The sequence below is a fragment of the Embiotoca jacksoni genome, unplaced genomic scaffold (assembly GCF_022577435.1).
Source record: "Embiotoca jacksoni isolate LCO1_2020_lvr unplaced genomic scaffold, fEmbJac1.0.p SCAF_170, whole genome shotgun sequence".
Classification (NCBI taxonomy): domain Eukaryota; kingdom Metazoa; phylum Chordata; class Actinopteri; family Embiotocidae; genus Embiotoca; species Embiotoca jacksoni.
In genome coordinates, this window is record NW_027185308.1 from 40,036 (window position 1) to 60,000 (window position 19,965).

At 45.1% G+C, this 19,965-nt stretch overlaps 1 protein-coding gene across 1 annotated transcript in view; it reads right to left on the minus strand.

The window, feature by feature from the left end:
• Positions 1-1,265: 1,265 nt before the first annotated feature.
• Positions 1,266-19,965, minus strand: part of LOC138199638 (neural cell adhesion molecule L1.1-like) — a gene marked incomplete at its 5' end in the record, with an annotated part of 22,554 nt that continues 3,854 nt past the window's right edge. The window contains 24 exon segments of the mRNA XM_069151774.1: positions 1,266-2,731; positions 2,860-2,871; positions 3,491-3,563; positions 3,673-3,804; positions 3,910-4,059; positions 4,749-4,862; positions 4,953-5,129; positions 5,567-5,689; positions 6,428-6,686; positions 7,098-7,204; positions 9,085-9,310; positions 9,385-9,455; positions 9,538-9,744; positions 10,220-10,321; positions 10,416-10,543; positions 10,696-10,855; positions 12,304-12,464; positions 14,155-14,266; positions 14,354-14,497; positions 15,350-15,481; positions 15,971-16,155; positions 17,031-17,145; positions 18,019-18,189; positions 18,520-18,642. Coding sequence (XP_069007875.1) covers positions 2,473-2,731; positions 2,860-2,871; positions 3,491-3,563; positions 3,673-3,804; positions 3,910-4,059; positions 4,749-4,862; positions 4,953-5,129; positions 5,567-5,689; positions 6,428-6,686; positions 7,098-7,204; positions 9,085-9,310; positions 9,385-9,455; positions 9,538-9,744; positions 10,220-10,321; positions 10,416-10,543; positions 10,696-10,855; positions 12,304-12,464; positions 14,155-14,266; positions 14,354-14,497; positions 15,350-15,481; positions 15,971-16,155; positions 17,031-17,145; positions 18,019-18,189; positions 18,520-18,642 — 3,443 coding nt within the window. The 3' untranslated portion in view covers positions 1,266-2,472.

Sequence of the window (19,965 nt, forward strand, 5' to 3'; positions counted from 1 at the left end):
GTGTCTGTGTGTGTGTCTGTGTGTGTGTGTGTGTCTGTGTGTGTGTGTGTGTGTGTGTGTGTGTGTGTGTGTGTGTGTGTGTGTCTGTGTGTGTGTGTGTGTGTGTGTGTGTGTGTGTGTGTCACCTTCTCCTTCGGCCCTGAAGGTCGTGACGGAGGGAACGAAGCTTTGTGAAGCAGCTCGCGTTGAAAATATTTGGCATCTGTTACAGTGAAGGAAATGGCGACATCTGCTGGTCAAATCCAGGTACTGCGTTTTGAATGGATGAGTTAAAGGCTAAAAAAAAAAACATGCACGATAAAAACATGCATGAGACGTGGAGCCGTGTTTCGGCGGTCGGCGGATTTTTTTCGTACGGTGACGTGACGCAATCGAAACATCGCGGTTCGGAAGAGTTATCGTAACATCACGTAAACGGAAAGCCCCGAGTTCAGACCGAAGATTCACAACGTGATGGTTTGAAACTTGCAGGCGCTCAAACTTCTTCAACCAAAAGCACCGAGACAAAACGAAAAGTTCTGACTATAACTTCTGTTCCCCGGAGGAGAATACGCCTGGACCGGGTTTGTCCGGCTTTTTTTTTTTTCCATCGCTAGATAAAACTCGTAGCCTCTTAAAAACAATAAAGCGACAGCAAGCTACCAAACGAGAGGGTCGAGAACTTCAGACCGCACAACGAACGCTTCAACGAATCACCTTCGAGGCTTCTGCAAACCTGTGTGGTGAAGTTGAGACGGAACTTCACGCCGTTTTGTCTGTTTACGTCTTTTTGTGAAGCGGTTCGGTCATTTCGAGGCGTTAGCTCACACTTCTGCGACTTTTCACTGCTCTAAAGGCTCGAACATGAAAACAAGAAACGCGTAAAGTGGTAAAAGACAACCGAACGCAGAAACAGAAAACTTGCAGCGTATTATTTTTTTTGCGTATTTGTGGAAATTTGTCTCTCAGAGCCGCCACGATGTCCTTCACTTCAGGAGGAGGAGGAAGAGGAGACTCGACTGGACTCTCTTAAGGCAACAGGTCTCCCCTCGCTGCAGGTCAAAGGTCAGGGATGGAGCAACACATCAACGAACGGTCGCGCTTTAAAACGGTTCAGAAACGCCTCATCGGCTTCGGCTCGGGAGCGCACGTCAAAAACAAACAACAACAATCCTTCCCAGACGCATGCACGCAAAAACACAAATAAATAACGTGGAAACAAACGCACACATTTGGCGACTTCTGAAGTAAAAAACAAAACAAAACACAACAACTGAAAACTGTCATTCGTATAAAAGATTAACTTTAAATGTGTCGATAAAATGAAAACGAGACTTAAAATGTTTATACACGATAACGTAACGCGGTTTTGGTCGAAGATGAATGACGTAAACACTCTTCATCGCGTCAGCCGTCATCTTCCTCGCCCGGTCCGCACCAGCTGTTCGTGAAACCCTCAAAGCTCAACGCGAACTCCCGGATAGCTTTTTTTTTTTTTTACTTTTAACGACTGTTCGGTTTCCGTCAAAATGCTAACAAAGTCCGACTTCGATGAATACTTTACGATGAACATAATAATGTCATAGAAATGTGAAGCGGTTTTTTTTTTGTGGTAAAACAACATCAATAAGGCATCAAGGATAAAAACAAAAATACAATAAACAAAAACAAAAGCAAAAAAAGCAAAATACAAAAGAAGAACCTAAACATCAGCGCTCTGGCTAGCTGCAGCTAGCTGGTGAGTCACGTTAACTTATTTAAATGTATTTAATTGAAGGGAAATCCATAAAATATCTTAATTCATTCAAATAAGCAAGAAAACTGATAAAAAACAACATTTGTTCGTACGTGCCGTTTTCGCTTTAGATTGAAACACGTTATTACAATTTGTATGTTTTTGTTTTAGTTCAGTTTAAATTTGTTGACGACAGTCTGCTGTTCCATTCGCTCGACTCGGAAATTGCTGTTTTGATTCTTGTTGTTCGGGTAAATTGTTCAGTTGTGCAGCAGATTTTGCGCATGTTTTGTCCAGAAGTTTTAAATTTAACATTATTTAGTGCGACGCCGGATTATTTAATTCACCTTAACGAGCTTGAAGCTACGAACAGCTGGTGCATGTATACCTCCTTCTGTTCACACAGGGGAGTGGACGGCCATCTGGTTTCATGTGTTTGCATGTAGTTGTGTATTTCTGTGTGTGTGTGTGTGTGTGTGTGTGTGTGTGTGTGTGTGTGTGTGTGTGTGTGTGTAAACCTGGAGTAGAAAAGGCGAGACATCCTGTAAACAACTTCACTGCATAAACGTGGAATGTATTCAGACTGTGTGTGTGTGTGTGTGTGTGTGTGTGTGTGTGTACCTACACTATAACATTACAGGCAGTGGCGTCAGGAGTGGTCTGTCCCTGTGTGTGTGTGTGTGTGTGTGTGTGTGTGTGTGTGTGTGTGTGTGTGTGTGTGTGTGTGTGTGTGTGTGTGTGTGTGTGTGTGTGTGTGTCTAGCTGGGCCGGTTGAGGATGCTCGACATGGACGGGGCGATGGGAGGAGGCGGGACGGCGTTGACGGGGGAGGCGGGGCCGGAGCTCTCGTTGCCGTGGGGAACGGGCCCCCGGCCGCTGTACTGGCCGATGAAGGACCCGTCCTCGTTGAACTGGATGTCCACGCTGTCGCCGTACTCGGCCAGCGAGTCGTCGCTGCCCAGCTTGCTCTCGCCGCACAGAGACGGCTGGCTGTCGGAGCGCTTCTCGTCGGCGTCGCTGAAAACAAAAAGAAATCCAACAAGTTACATAATTTAAAAAAAACAAGTTGAATTAAATCTACTAGAACACAAAAGGCGCGTTAAAACCATGCATGTGGGAGTTAAAGAGGTTGACGACGTCCTCACCTCTCCAGAGATCTGCAGGCGGAGCGTTAAAAGGAAGAAAGAAAGGAAGGAGATGAAAACGGAAGAAGAGCAAAGAAAAACTGTGATGCAAAAGTTTGAAGTGAGTTTTGTGTGGAAAGAAAAAAAGAGGAAAGATTTTGGGGGATTTTTTTTTTTTAACCCCTACGTGATAAAAGAAAAAGTATGTAATGAATTCCTTTTATAATAATCATGCTGCACATCACAGAAATATTTTAATTCCTTAATTAAGTTCATTTTCAATTTATTTATTGAACCGAGAGAACGATGGGGCTCAAAGTTCAAAAGACATGATGAAAAAATAACAGACTGTATGCACAAAAACAAAGAATAGAGTATAAAAGTAATTTAACATAAATTAATATGTAATCACTTCCTTTGATAATAAGCATTTAAATTGAAGATTGTAATGTTTTAGTTAGTGATTTGGGGGCGGAGCCTCGCTGATCGTAAACGAGGAGTTTTTTTGCTAATGAAGTGAGTTTTCTTTAGAAAGACGACTTTACGACGTAAATACTTTCAGTGCAGCTTCTGTTCACGAGATTGTATTTGCAAAGATTTTCCCGGATGGACTGATATATTAAAATATATTTAATATTCTGCTCATGATCACCTGTACTCTCCAAACGTCTCGTCTTTCATCGGCCGAGCTTCAGAGTCCACCTCCTTGTCTTCTTTGTCCTTCACTGCAGAACAACAAACAAACTTCAAACTCTGGACTTCACCTTAAAGTGTGTGTGTGTGTGTGTGTGTGTGTGTGTGTGTGTGTGTGTGTGTGTGTCTGTGTGTGTTTACCTGCGTATTTGCCTCCTTTGCTGCGTTTGATGAGACACAGGATGAGCAGGATGAGCGCCAGCAGCAAGATGGCGCTGATGAGTCCGATCAGCCAACCCTGAGCGGCGAAACCTTCGGGCATCTCCGACGGCACTGAGGACACACAGAGAGAGAGACGACGTCGTCGTCGTCGTTAGCAACGGTGAGACATCCCGAGAACCGACGGGTTTGTGGTGCAGCCGGCGGGTCGTACGACACCTGGTCCACTGGTCCACATCACGTCCTCCCACTGGGTGACGTTCCCGTGCAGAATTATCAGGTGGTACTGACTTCCTGGTTTGAGGCCCGTCAGCGAATAGAAACCCTGCGTGGAGTTGAGCTCCTCTGACTCCTCCCACTCAGTTCCGTCTGCACACACACACACACACACACACACACAGACACAGACACACACACACACACACACAGACACAGACACACACACACACACACACAGACACACACACACACAGACACAGACACACACACACACAGACACACACACACACACACAGACACACACACACACACACACACACACACACACACAGACACACACACAGACACACACACACACACACACACACACACACACACACACACACACACACACACACACACACACACACACACAGACACACACACACACACACACAGACACACACACACACAGACACAGACACACACACACACAGACACACACACACAGACACACACACACACACACACACACACACACACACACACACACACACACAGACACACACACACACACACACACACAGACACACACACACACACACAGACACACACACACACAGACACAGACACACACACACACAGACACACACACACACACACAGACACACACACACACACACACACACACACACAGACACACACACACACACACACACAGACACACACACACACACACACACACACACAGACACACACACACACACACACACACACACACACACACACACACAGAGAGGTGAAGTCGTTGCTTCCCTTCCTCGTACTCGTCATGAATCAGAAAAAAGTCTGCTTCTTACGGGTCTTCCTGACGTAGCGGATGTTAAAGCCGTGGTTCCGGTCCCGCTCTCCGGGCACCCAGCTCAGGTTGAACGACGTGCTGCCGGAGACGACGGTGACGTTGGTCGGAGGAACTGGACGGAGAGACGGACGTTTAGAGCGCAATTAAAAGAACTGTGATCTGGATCTGGAAGAAGGAGACGAAGACGGGCTGCAGTTCTCACCTCCGTCCAGCAGGGTGGCGCCGTGCAGCTCGGCGGGAGGTCCGTCTCCGGCGGCGGTGCGAGCGTTCACTTTGAAGTGGTACCGGCTGCTCGGGTCCAACGGGTCCAACAGCATGTGGGTCACGGCCGGGTCGCGGAACTGCTCCATCTGCACGAAGCCGTCTCCGCTCTCCCCCACTGGAGGACGGACACGGGACAGGGACACGGGACAGGGACAGGTTATTTACGGTTTTATATTTATTGCACTTTTCACTCTGCTGTATTTTCTTGCAGGCGCATTTCATCCGTCTCATTTTGGTGTTTTCATCGATCTAATATGTACATATATCCCTCAAATCTGGTCATCAAGTACTTGTGACAAATGTAGGCAGGATAAATAAACTATATGAATTTGTAATTCCCTGTTTTCAGAAAAAATCAGAGAAAAATCTATTAATCTGATCTGATGTGTCTTTTGCATTTTGTTCCTCTCGGCTTGCCGTAGACGGATCACATGATACTGAAATGTGAAAAAAACCCAAATATAACCATGGCAACGCTCCTATTATTGTGTCGACCCAAATATGAGAGTGACCGGTTCTGAGTCACTCTCCTGTAAACGGCCCGTTTCTTACCCTGCTGGTACTGAACCATGTACCCCAGCAGGAGGCCGTTGGGCTCCAGAGGAGGCGTCCAGTAGAGGATCACAGACTTCTCTGTGGGGCTGTCGAACCTCAGCGATGCCGGAGGCCCCGGAGCTGCAGACACACAGTGATGAATAAAATATATACGCCAACAAATCAAAACGATACCAACACGTCCAGAAAACAAACAAACCCCGATCAGAACCAGAATACTGGAGTGCACAGTCAGCGTTTTCACGGTCGGTGTTTTTTTCGCCCCTCTAAAAGAACTGCACAAAAACACTCGGCATGTTTCTGAATCCGAATCGACCCGGGACCGAGTCAGTCCCTCCGGGAAATCCTGATCTTCTGATTATAAAAACATGTTTTAGGGAGTTTGCCATTTTTGCAAATATTTTCAAAAACATTTTTCCACAAAAGAAAACATTCGCGAACAGAAGGTCTACGACATAAAGTCTTCCTTTCAAAATAAAACTCACTTTATGAACAACGCTGAGTGTTTTTGTTTCCAATCAGCGAGGCTCCGCCCCCCTAAGGCTCCGCCCCCCTAACACCGCCCTCTCCTCTCACCATCAAAACAAACTGCTGCTAGGTAACCGTAACAACAGGAAGTGACGGGGTTTGTGGGAAATGTGGTTTTATCGTGAAAGAATGAGGACTATGTTAAATTACAAGTCAGGAAGTCACCACGTATTACTCTTTATCTGGTGGTTGGTTAAAGAAAGAAAAACTAAAAGTAGAATTTTTTTTCCTTGACTTGAAATTGTTTTGCTAATTTTTTTAAATTATGTCAATTTTTTTTTACAAAATCAAAAAAAGAACTTTCAGCATCGCGGGACGTCCTGAACTCACCTCCCTCCGGCGTCCTGAAGTTGTGCGGCGGCGAGGGCGGGCTCTCTCCTTTACTGTTGAAGGCGGTGACCCACACCTCGTAGCGGGAGAAGAGCCGCAGCTCCGGCACCTCCTGGGAGGTCTTGTTGCCGTGGACGACCACCACCCTGCTGTCATTGTCTTTCCTCTTTTCGCGCTCGTCCCGCTTGTCCTCGCGGCGCTGATTCCCGAGCGCCCGGCGGTGACGTCCGTCCTGAGGACCCGACCGCCGGACGTAAATCTGACAGAGACAGAAAGGAAAAAAAACACTCTTCAATGTGTGTTTTTGGACATTTTTCACAAATTTTCTGACTTTCGATTGACTAAAGAAATCTAAAATTTGTACCATAATCGATCAAGGAAAGAAACGTTTCGTTGCCGGTGTCACTGAAAGCAGTTTTTTTTTGTTTTTTTAAGTATTAATTCAATTTTCAGTTCACAGCGACGTTGATAAAAGAAACACAGTTTATTTATAATATTTGAGAAGTTGGAATCAACAAATGTTCGTCCTGTTTTGGCAACAAAAATAAATAAATACTGAAATGATTCATCAGTTATTGAAACAGCAGCTGCGTTATTTTCATAAACGTGAACCGTCGACGGGTTCCTGGTTTTGTCGTAGAAACTGGAGCCTGGTTCTGGTCTCCGGTACCTTGTATCCCAGCAGCAGACCGCGGACCTTCTGGGCCTTGTTCCACTTCACGAGGACCGTGCTGTTCATCACTGTGGTGGAAACTCCGGTCGGCGGCTCCTCCGGTACTGAGATGGAAAGACAGAAAGAAGCAGGTCGGCATGAAGGATGCAGACAATAAAAAATAAAGACATTATAACTTTCAATTGTTGTCTTCTATGGGATCAAGTCAAACCACCAGGGGGAGCTACATCCACGTTTATATACAGTCCATGACGTAGCCACGCCCAATAGTCACTGATTGGTCCGTCCTTCATGCTAACAGGGTTTCCAGCAAAAAGTGTTCGTAGCTTCCAGCTCTGTAAAATGGTTCTGATCCAGAAGTGTCTTCAGCTGCAATACCAGCGAGTGCCACTAGAGGTCGGCTCCAAAAAGCCTCCGGCTCCATAGACTCCCATTCAACTTCTCTCATCAAATCCAAAGTGAATAAAATGTGTCCATCAGTTATCTCGGTGTTGTTAGCTAAAGTCACTCCTTCTTATTAGTTTTCTGGAGGTCCATCTGAAAATAATCCCTCATTCATTAGAAAAGAAGATTCAAGAAGACCTGTTTTTGGGGGCGTGTCTGTTTGATTGACAGGCCTGTGGTGCAGTCAGGTTACAGCTATTTGTGTGTGCACAAACAAAAGTGGTGACATCACCGATAGTTGATGCTTCAGTTTCCTTAATGTAATAACAGCGAAGTCTAACGTTGTGAGTGACAGGTGGGCGGAGCCTGGCCGAGGCTACATAACATTTCCAGGCAGTTACGCTGCGCATGCCGATCGTTCATTACGCAATATTAAAACCCTGACCTTGTTTTTCAACCCCTTGTTCTCTGAGCCTCTTGACTTTTGACCTGAAGACTTTTTTCAAACACTAATTATCACGCTGACACGACGAGCTGCACAAACACGCCGCCTGTTTTCCACCGACTCAACAGAGCGTTCATGTGTTTGTTGCTGCTTTCACTCCGAAAACAGACGCTGGCTTTGACCTTTTAATCTGCACAGAGCGATGAAACCACCGGATGATTGAAGTCATTTTATGTCAAGACTCCCTCGTAAAAGAGGAGAAATCTGACTTTTATTATGACTGAACGCATTAATCAGTTCTGGGACCAGAAATTAGCCTCTAAACGTGTTTTTATTCCCGACACGAGTTCAGATCAGGCGCTCGACTACAACATGGAGAACATAACAAGTGTACGACTCGATGACTTCTTCAGCTCGGTGAGAAAGTCAGAAAAAGATCTTAATTTGAAAATGTGTTTGATGAAGTTACCTTTGAATTCGATTCATAGATTTATTCACCTCATTTTATTTTTTATTATTTAAAACTTTTGTTTATTTGTTCCTTGATCAGTTTTGGAACCCTTTGTCAGATTTCACAATAAAAGTCTAATCTAGTGACTAATAAGTCTTAATAAAACATAGTATTTAAATAACAAACAATTGTTTCTCATTTTTCTATTTAGCTTTTTGTGTTTTTCTTATTTTAGTAGTTTTTCTTTGATAAATTTTGGATCCCTGTGTTAGATTTCACAATAAAAGCCAAATCCAGCTGCTAACATGTCCCAAAAATCTTATTTAACCAACAAACATTTGTTTCATCACTTTGTTACTTTCATTTAATCCTGTTTGCAGTTAAACAGATTGATTTGTTGTTTTTTCTTATAAATTCCTACACAAAGTATTGCTGGTTTTATTTTGGCGGGTCGAATTTTTTCAATGTCAACCACACAAAGTTTTTCAGCGTTTACCGTTGTTGGTGATGTTTTAATTGTTTTGTGACTCTGAATATTTGTTTATCATTCTCAATTATTGTGAAAGGATATTTGTTTTGTGAGTAATTTTTTGGGGGTTATTAAAAAAAATAATAAAAACGTGGATCCTTTCAGGACACGAGAGCTCATAACGACCCATTACAACACGTCCGTGTCTGTAATAAAACGTGGTAACGCGACGTACTGTCCTCCCCGGAGTGTCCGATCTCGGCCTCCGGCGCCGGCGCTCCTCCGATCGCGTTGACGGCCCGCACTTTGATCTCGAACGGCGTGTACGTTCCCGTGTTGTTCACCAGGAACGGCGGCGACTTCACGTTGCCGTCGTTCCAGCGGGCGTTCGGGCCCTCGACCTCGCGCCACGACACCACGTACTGGAAGTCCTGGCCGTTGTGGGAGCGCTTGTCCATCTCCTGAAATGTAGGAACATAAATTCGATTTAGATTTAAAGTCGAACACACAGATCGGCGCCGGCCGGAGGACTCACATCCCACGTGATGATGAGCGTTCCCGGTTCATTGGAGGTGCTGCGGACTCCGGTGGGATTCCTGTCGGGAACTGGAAGGTGAAGGAGGAAGAGAACGATCAGTTTAAAAGCCACGACCGGAACTTCGGCTGGGCGTCGGCGCGCGTCGTTTACCGGCCGGCGGCGTGCTGCGGTGCTCCGACGGGATGCTCCAGTTGCTCCGCCCGACGTTGTTGAGGGCGGCGACCCGGAAGCGGTACGTGCAGAACGGGTGGAGGCTCAGCTGCACGTGGCTGAATTCTCCCGACACCTGCTTCAACTCCTCCCAGGTCCACCGGGCCTCCTCCCTGTGTTGCTCCTCCCGGCCCTCCACCACGAACCCTGGGAGGAGACGGACACGTGTCATCAGTCATCAGTGATCCAGATGTTTCCGAACATCATCTGAAGTCTTATCGTATCTTATCTTATCTTATCTTATCTTAATTTATCTTATCTTATCTTCATTAACTTATCTTAACTCAGCTCAACTTAACTTATCTTAACTTGATCGTTGTTGGACGTGAAGTCACCCTACATCGCTAAGCAAAGGCAAATTTTATTTGAAAATGTGAGAAAAAAAATAAAATACCAACACATTTTTGCATCATTGTATTGTGTTGTTTAAGTTTCACTGCAGTTCTTCTTGGTGCCACCAGGTGGAGCCCCGCGCACCGAGGTTAGGGAATGACTGGTTTTTTTTGTATGTTGATCCAGTTTATTTCAAAACAAAAAATTTAAATCATGGCCTCATGTTTTGTGTGTGTGTGAGTGTGTGTGTGTGTGTGTGTGTGTGTGTGTGTGTGTGTGTGTGTGTTACCTATGATGGGGCTGTTGTGTGAAGGTCCGGGGATCCAGTTGAGTGTGAGGCTGTGGTCCTCCACATCAGACAGAGTGAGAAGACGAGGAGGGGCCGGAGGGGCTGGGGGTCCAACAGACAACCATTAGTGCTGAAAACACACACACACACACACACACACACACACACACACACACACACACACACGGTGACGTACCCACAACAGTGAGGGAGCCCACTGCGTTCACGTGGTCCACTTGAGTGATGACCTCACAGGAGTAACGAGCCGTGTCGTGTGATTGGACGTCTGTCAGTTTCAAGGTGTTGTTCTCAAAGATGGTGTACCTACACACACACACACACACACACACACACACACACACACACACACACACACACACACACACACAAATAGTTTTGAGTTACTTGACTTCATGATTAGCCGGCAGATGTTTGTTCCCTATCCCGATATGATTTTCGGCGTTGTGTGACTTTACTTGTCATCTGGCGACGATTCCTGCAGTTTTTGCGCGTCTTTCTTCCAGATGACCTGCGGAGCGTTCAGCCGAGGGTCCCTGTAGAAGTCGCAGTCCAGCAGAGCGCTGCTTCCTCTGTCAACGTGAACGTCCTGGGGGCCGTTCCGAATCACCGTCGGATCTGAGAGGAACAGAAAAAACACGGGACAAAAGTTTTTTTGTTTTTTTATCTCTTCATGACTTTGTTTTGTAAAAACTTTCGGGCTATAACATCCCTCACGACTAAAAACGTCCCTCCTTTTTTGTGACCACCTTGTTATTCGTATACAGCAAATTTTTACGATTGCGCAATTTTTGTCATGTAATTCGTCCCACAGCTTTTGGAAAAACTCATCCAACATAAATATCAAAACTTGAAATTTTACAAAAAAATTGCACAAAAAAAAAAAGGTGATTTTTTTTTTTTATTTTTTTATGTTTGTTTCCAAATTGAAATAAATGGGAAATGGTCACAATGAGAGAAAAACCCAGCCAGCTTTGGAGCTCTACAGCTCTGTCATACTTTAAAGTAGAAACGTCATTCAAAGTTTGAACGGGTCACAAGGCTTTGGACTGTTACTGATTAAATTGGTGTTTTAATATCTGTTACCATTTTTACAAAATCACAGTTTAAGTTTTATGAATTTTTTGGACTTTTTCTTAGTTTACAATGGGTGTGTATTGGACGGAATGTTCAGAGTTAGAGTGCGTGACATCACGCGTGACATCACGCGTGACGTCACGCGTGATGTCACGCACTCTAACTTCTGACCCTCTAAAATATTGTGAAATAAAGTCGTGTTAATCCCGTTTTATTGCTCACAATTTTCACTCTACTTGCACAAATTATACATCAAACTGTAGAGATTTTTGTTAGCTTTCACCCAGCGTGACTCTCATTGCGATAGGATTTACAGTTTTCGCCAAAATCCCCTCTGAGCGCCGAGTGCTCCCTCCAACTCTCCAACAGACTCCCATTATATCTGAGCTCTGAGACGTCGGGCCAAAACCAGAAACGGAGGGCGTCTCTCAGCTGCGACCACGCCTGTATAATACGCAGGAGAAACCTAAAAATCTCTGCAGTTATTAACGACAACATTCCGCCGCAGACGGAGGAAGAATTTTTCCGGTCGGTCTTGTAGTCTTCGTTTTATGAGGATTTCTCGAAAGCCCCTTTTTCTAGTCAGCGTCTGTATTTCTCCGACTGTATCCGTGTCTGTATGTTAAAGCTCACTGACCACTGGAGGAGCGGGAATCGTCATGGCAACCAGTGACTCAGGAGGTGCAACCATAGCAACCAGTGACTCTCGAGGTGCAACCACAGCAACCAGTGACTCGCGAGGTGCAACCACAGCAACCAGTGACTCGCGAGGTGCAACCATAGCAACCAGTGACTAGGAAGGTGGCTGAATGTTTACATTCTCTCTCAGGCTGTTTTCCGTGTTTTGTGGTGTCTTTGGAGGACGTCTCAAACTTCAGGACACTAAAAATGTCTTCAGGAAAGCAGCTGCAGCTTTTTTAGGGAATTTCTCGGAAAAAAAAAAAAAAAAACGTTTAAAAGTTTGGCACAAAAGTTGGTGCGTGACTCACTGAAGACTTCCAGGTTGGCGGTAATGGAGATGTTGCTGTTTGTGATGGAGCAGGTGTACTCGCCGATGTCGGCGAAGCTGACGTTGGACAACTCGATCGTCCCGTCGGTCAGCAGGGCGACGCGAGGGTCCGACAGCAGGGGATCAAAGTCCTCACGCTCCCTACAAACACACACACATTAATATAATCTACAGATGGAAGAAATCTGAGCAACTAAATCTGTTTTACACCATTTTTATTTCAAGGATTTCCACACAATTTTTCAACTTTATCCAAAACAGCAGTTGAGATTCAGAAAAAGAAAATCACACTTTCTACGAGGGATGACTGACATTTATGTTGCTTGTTATTTCTTTTTTTCTTATTATCCATTAAATGTGAATACTTTGAGCTGACACCACATCAGTATCATCTATCTTTTCGTATAAAGTTAATATGATTAAAAAAATGACAAAAACTTAAATGACAAAAAAACCATCATATTTTATTTATTCATTTGCCAGCATGTCTAATATTTTCTGCAAATGTTGTATCATATTATGCTCAAAATGTTACGTAAAAACCTTTAACTGCTAAAAACTGTTAACAAAACTTTTTTTCTTCAGTTTTTTATGATTTTTTTCAAATAGTCACAATTTTAATATATTTAATGTAAAAGAAATTTAAAGAATTACCCTTAAAAACGACACATTTAATACACGCTTAATCTCCATTTCATGTAATTAAATTAAGTATTTTTACTGAAGTATTAAGAACTTTGATTTTATAGTTTTATATGAGTTACTCTGTAGATGAGATCATTACTTTCAAATCTGCATTTAAATTCTGTGCTTTTACTTTGAAAGCAGAGCTTTTATTAAATGAGTATTTTTTTTTATATTGTGGCGAAGCCGCTTTTACTTTAATAAAACAATCTTTCTACTTCCTGTCCGCGCCCTCAGCGGTTACTACAGCTCTACACACACAGCAATGATTTGTCTTTTGGCTCCAGAATAAAAAATCCAAACAGCTGATGGGTGTCAGTGAACCCGTAGACGATTTAAACCCGTCGAAGATGTGCCAGCACGGCGGCTGGAACGTATGACGGAACAGGTTTTGTTTTGTTGCTCGTTTCACGCTGCGGACGAGGACGAACAGCTTGTTACACGCTCCTTCATCTATTCGTAGAAACACACAGTGTCACGTCCTGCAGTCGACCGGCGCCCCGCCGGCTGCTCCGTGACAGCAGACCTGGGCGTGGTCGGCCGTCTGGGACGCCACAGTAAGCTACAGTGTGTTGTTATGAATGCGGCCACCAGAGGGCGCTGCTTCATTCAGAGTAAAGACCAGTGGAGGAGGATCATCTCTGACACGGGCCGGACCAGTGGCGTCGAGCCCAAATCAAACGGACAAATAGCAACCGATGAAATACATTTAAAATATTCCATTACAAGTCCTGCACTCAAAGCTCCTCGTGCTGCATTTCCCAGCATGCCCTCTTCCTTCGTCACTTTTAAGAAAAAAAAGCAACCAAATTAAATATGTGTCATTAAAATTTATATTTATACAAATACTTGAGTGCACATCTTCTGTTACTTTCTTCTGTAATCGTGTGTGTGTGTGTGTTTTGTGTGCGTGTGTGTGTGTGTGTGTGTGTGTGTGTGTGTGTGTGTGTGTGTGTGTGTGTGTGTGTTTTGTGTGTGTGTGTGTGTGTGTGTGTGTGTGTGTGTGTGTGTGTGTGTGTGTGTTTTGTGTGTGTGTGTGTTTTGTGTGTGTGTGTGTGTGTGTGTGTGTGTGTGTGTGTGTGTGTGTGTGTGTTTTGTGTGTGTGTGTGTGTGTGTGTGTGTGTGTGTGTGTGTGTGTGTGTCTCACCATGTGATGTGCGGCCGCGGGGAGCCGAAGGACTCGCAGAGCAGCTTCACGTCTCCGCCGTCGACGACCTTGTACACGACGGCGTCGGAGGAGAGGATCTGAGGAGGGAGCTCTGAGAGACGCACACAGAGGGTCAGTAATCAATCGATCGATCGATCGATCGATCACGTGATCAGGAGGACGTGGACCGTCTACGTACCGACGACATACAGGAAGGTGTTGAGCAGGATGGAGCCGTGTTTGTTCGCGGCTTCACACTGATACACGGCGTTGTCGGAAAACTCAACGTCCTGCAGGATCAACACTCCACCGTTCACGCTGCGGCGAGGGTTGCTGTCCATGTCTGCAGGAGGAGGAGGAAGAGGAGGAGGAAGAGGAGGAGGAGGAGGTGAAGAATCGGACGACAAAGTAAGTTTGTCAAACAGAAAGTCTTGAATCCAGAGAAATGTTTAACCAGCTGATTGCAGCAGCAGCTGTTACAGACTCCGCCCACCATCTGTTACAGACTCCGCCCACCATCTGTTACAGACTCCGCCCACCATCTGATACAGACTCCGCCTACCAGCTGATTCTTTTTTTTTTTCTCCTTCCTTTTGCCTCTTTCCTTCCTTAATTGTTTACTCCGTTTCTTTAATATGTTACTTCCTTCCTTCCTTCCTTCCTTCCTTCCTTCCTTCCTTCTTTCCTTCCTTCCTTCCTTCCTTCCTTCCTTCCTTCCTTCCTTCCTTCCTTTCTTCCTTCCTCCTTCCCTCTATGCTTCTTCCCTTATTCCTTCCTTCCATCCTTTCTTTATTCCTATCCTTCCATCCTGCCTTTCCTTCCTTGTTTCTTTCTGTCTTTCCTTCCATCCTTCTTTCTTTTCTTTAACTCTGTTTATCTTTCTCCTCCTCGTTTCCTTCCTCCCTCTCTGATCCTGTTGAGTTCATCTCGGCCTGATTCCTCCGAGTTCAGAGTTCAGAGTTCAGAGTTCAGAGTTCAGAGGATCTCGGTTAAAGAGGACAAATAGCGGACGAGCCTGAAATCTATCTGAAGGTCCGTCTGATAAAACGATACGATCGACCTGCGAGTGAAGTAAAGTAAAAGTCTGCCGCTGATCTTCAGAACGGGGACGGACTCCATCGGAGGAGGGGGTGAGGGGGGGTCGGGTGGGGGGGGGGATTCCTCCAATAGGAAAACAGTCCGGTGACAGACGCACCTCTGATTGGCTGGCCGTTGATACTCCAGTCGATGGCCGGCGTCGGGATGCCTTCGGCCTGGCACTCCAGTCGGACCGTTTCTCCCGGAGCGTACTGAAGGTTCTGGGGTTCCTTCACCCAGTACGGAGACGCTGCAACAAAACACAGAAAAACATCACAGAAAATGTACATCAGCATAAAATCCACTTCGACTTGAAACAAAAGCAACGAAGTTATCGGGATCACTTCATTTCCTGGAGGGACTGGTTTTTTTTTTAGTGTAAACATGTCATAGAAAGTCACAAACCCCGTCACTTCCTGTTGTTGTGGTTAGCTAGCAGCAGTTTGTTTTGATAGTGAGAGGAGAGAAGGGGGCGGAGCCTAATGATTGGAAATGAACACTTATTTGTTGTTAATAAAGTCGATTACATTTGGAGAAGGCGACTTTTTGCGAGTAGAGATTCACGTTATTTTGACGACCACTAGAGGTCGCTTTACTTCAACGTAGCTGTGGGTCGTAATAAGTTGCGTGGACAGAAGACGTGTGTGTGTGTGTGTGTGTGTGTGTGTTTGTGTGTGTGTGTGTGTGTGTGTGTGTGTGTGTGTGTGTGTGTGTGTGTGTGTGTGTGTGTGTGTTCTACCTTCCACAACAAGGGAGAAGGAGTGGGCGATGGAGCCGTGGGTGTTCGAGGCTCTACACTCGTACTCGCCGTCGTCGTTCTGGCCGATGTCCTCGAAGTGGAGCCAGCGGTTGTGGTTGTCCAGCTCGCCGCCCGTCTCCTCCAGGCTGCCGTCCTTCTTCTTCCACTCCACCTTCGGCGTCGGCCTGCCGGGGGGACGGAGAGGAAGAGGTGCATCGGCGGGAGGAAATTTAGACGCAAATGATCGCGGATTATCTCATTAGTGATGTGATATCCTATTTCATCGTTAAGAGGAGAATTATAGCGGCGAGGCCATTAATCGCCATGGAGACGGGGGTGACAGGGGAAAATACAAACAGCATAAGAAACGGAGGAGGGATTAGTGTGTGTGTGTGTGTGTGTGTGTGTGTGTGTGTGTGTGTGTGTGTGTGTGTTTTATTTTCAGAAATAAACACGCCAAATACAAAACTGCAAACTAGATATGAAAGTCTGAACACTAATAAACTACTTTTTCTGAGACCAGCCCCTGGTGGCGCTCGGTGGTATTGCAGTTTAAGGCACTTCTTCATAGACTTTACTGTTCAGAACCTGGAAACTGCGTCCGTTATTATACACACAGTCTGCAGCTTAGAGTTTAACTCGCAGCAGCAGCAGCGCCCCCTGCTGTGCGGATGTCTACCATTTTTATTCACGCGTAAAACAACTTAATGTATCATTTAAATGCAGCTCTCAAAATTATTGGCAATTTACAAGCTAGAAAAAAAATAAAAATAAAAAATTAATTGATGTTGCTGTTTTATAATAATAGAATAGAATATATTCTAACCTCCCTTTATTTAAAAAAAAACAAAACATTAAAACATCAGTACTTTTAGATATGAAACAGAAATTTGGTGCACAAAAAATGAGTTACTAAATATTTTAGTAGTTTAACAACAAAAAACAAAACAAAACAAAAAAAATTTCCATGAAGATAAACATGCAATTAAATAGTCTTGTGACTCCATGACACACACACACACACACACACACACACACACACACACACACACACACTTACAGGCCTTTGGGGATACACTCGAGGGTGATGCTGTGACCCCTGAGGGCCAACACCGAGGACCGGTGGCCCTCAGGAATGAAGAGGCGGGGCTTCCTGCCGTGGATGACATTGTTACCTGAGGAGAGAGAGAACATGACATCAGTGCACACTGAGCATGTGCAGAACAACACGTCTAAACTTAACGTGTTTAAAAGAAAGCCTGGATGTCGAACTGCAGGTGTCGGCGTGTGGGAGGGTTTAATGTCAAAGAAGCTGTGGAGTTGCATCATGGGAAATGTAGGAAACAGAGTTCAGAACTAAAAGTCAGGCATGTTTAGACCTTTAACTTTATGGAAGTGATAAATAATTAAATTTTAAATTGCCCCTTTAATTTATTAATGACTTTTGGAAGAAAGCTGTTCCAGGAGGAACCATTGGAGGAACCGTTGGAGGAACCGTTGGAGGAACCGTTGGAGGAACCATTGGAGGAAGAATTCCCTCGTTGTGTGTCTTCACTGCAGGAACTGAGAACCAACGTAGTTCTTAAGACGCTTTGAGGGACTTTTCAAGCTCCTACGTCAAGGTTAGGTCTTTTCCCAGCACTTATAAAGAGGACCAGAATCCCTTGACAAAAGCAGTAATTTTACCTCCCAGAACACGGTAGTTGCTGGTCTATCGCCGCCTCGGTCGGTTGGTCAGTTTGTGTTATTGTGTGACTTCAGTGGTGTTTTAACGTCAAATCCAAACACAAAAGTCACACAATAACACAAACAAACCAACCAACCAATGGAAGCAGCGATAAATCAACGACTCCTGTCTTCTGAGGTAAAATTACTGATTTTGCCAATGGAGTTTGGTGGTTGTAGGTAATTCCTATTTACGCTACAAATGCAAACAGATACAAATTTTAAAAAACAGAACTGTTTGGTTAAATATGTCTACTGTTGAGGATTCAGCTCACATTTTGTTTTGTTTGTTTGTTTGTTTATTTGTTTGTTTGTGCACTCACTGGGCACCACGGTGAGGGTGACGGCTGTATCGGGGAGGATCGTCCATGCCGCCGCGTACTGGGCGTTGCAGATGTAATCATTTCGGGTGTCCTTCCTTATGAGGTTTGAGAAGTACAGGTTCCCGTCCAGGCCGACCATCACTCTGTCGCTCTGCTTGATGTGAACCATATCTGACGGAGGAGGGGGGCAAGGCGGGATGGAGGGTCAGGGGGAGGGGGGGGAGGGGGGATACATTATGCAAAGTGGAAGAATTACAACTGGAAGGTCCAAACATTTTTTTTCTTTTTTTTTCCATGTAATATTAAATTTGTGAGCTCCTCTCTTTGGCGCACTCTCAAACAAAAACTGACAACTTAAAAAGGGCAGCAGAGAAATAAAAAAACTCAGAAGTAGAACGAGTCCAGAAAGATCAGCTGACGGCGCTGCACTCATCAGTCTGAGTGGAAAACCGTCTGCGAAGCAGCGCCGCGTCGCAAAATCCCTCCGAACCCAGAACTCACTCCGGTCCATCCAGTGGATGTGGGGCGGCGTGGAGCTCTCCGGAGGGTTGCAGGACAGGATGAGGCTTTCGCCTTCGTAGGCGTCCTTTTCCACCTTTTGTTGTTTCGGAAGAACCGGCTGAGCTGAAAAACACAGAAGAAAGAAAAAAAACAGACAAGAACGTCAGAACTTCTCATAAATCTGCGGGTTTGCAGACTTGGTGCTGATTCAGCGCTTTCGTCTGCAGCACTCTGTTAATGGTGTTTGTTCAGGGAGTGAGATGCTGCAGTGAGTCTGCAATGAGTCAGGGCGAAGAGTTTTTACCTGAAACATACAATATAAGAGAAGACAAACATACAGTAAAAAAAAAAAAAGGTTTTTCTACAGTTCACGTTTTCTTTCATTGCGCAGATTGTTTTTTTTTTATACTGTTTACAGTATTTATTGCTTCAAAATGAAGCTGTTGGAACTTCTTATTAGTTTTTGGCCAAAATGATAAAAGCGAGTCAAATATTTCCGCTCTTTTATCTCCGTTTTTGGTCTCCACCGAGTCCCAACAGGAGTAGTTGGATGTTTTTCTGCTGAATGCTCCACTTTGTTTCATATTTAACCATAAGTCTCCTCTTAGCGGTACCTGTGGAAATTTAACTTTTTTTTAATCACAACAGCCTGAAAGCTGCCTGAGAGGTAAAATCCAGGGCAAAAAAGAAAGAAATCCTGTAAAAGCTCCTTCTGCTTCTGCTCTGAGCTCACAGATCAAACGTTTATTTATATATTTTTTTTAATCCCCGTCATCTGTCGGCGCTTCGCGGCGGCGACACGTTTGGAGGACGTCGAGAGATTTTAACGAGTGAAGTCCGACCGAAACTAAAATTATTGCTGCGTCGCTCGTCTTCCTCCTCTCCTGTAACCGGAGTCTTCCTCGCAGGCTGGACACAGTCAGGTCCAACCCCCCCCCCCCCCCCCCCCCCCCAACTCAGTGATGTCACGTCTCATTCTCCAGGAAATGGTTGCCAGGGTAACAAGAGATGAGCGAGCAGAACAGGTGGCCCCAGTCAACCTCACTGACTCACCGAATTGTGTGTGTGTGTGTGTGTGTGTGTGTGTGTGTGCGTGCGCATTACTGTACGTCCTTCATTAACATTTTGTTCATCTGTGAGTCAGCATGTGTGTGTGTGTGTCTGAGTGTGTGTGTGTGTGTGTGTGTGTGTGTGTGTGTGTGTGTGTGTGTCTGAGTGTGTGTGTGTGTGTGGTGTGTGTGTGTGTGTGTGTATGTGTGTGTGTGTGTGTGTGTCTGAGTGTGTGTGTGTGTGTGTGTGTGTGTGTGTGTGAGTACGTGTGTGTGTGTGTGTGTGTGTGTGTGTGTGTGAGTGTGTGTGTGTGTGTCTGAGTGTGTGTGTGTGTGTGTGTGTGTGTGTGTGTGTGTGTGTGTGTGTGTGTGTGTGTCTGAGTGTGTGTGTGTGTGT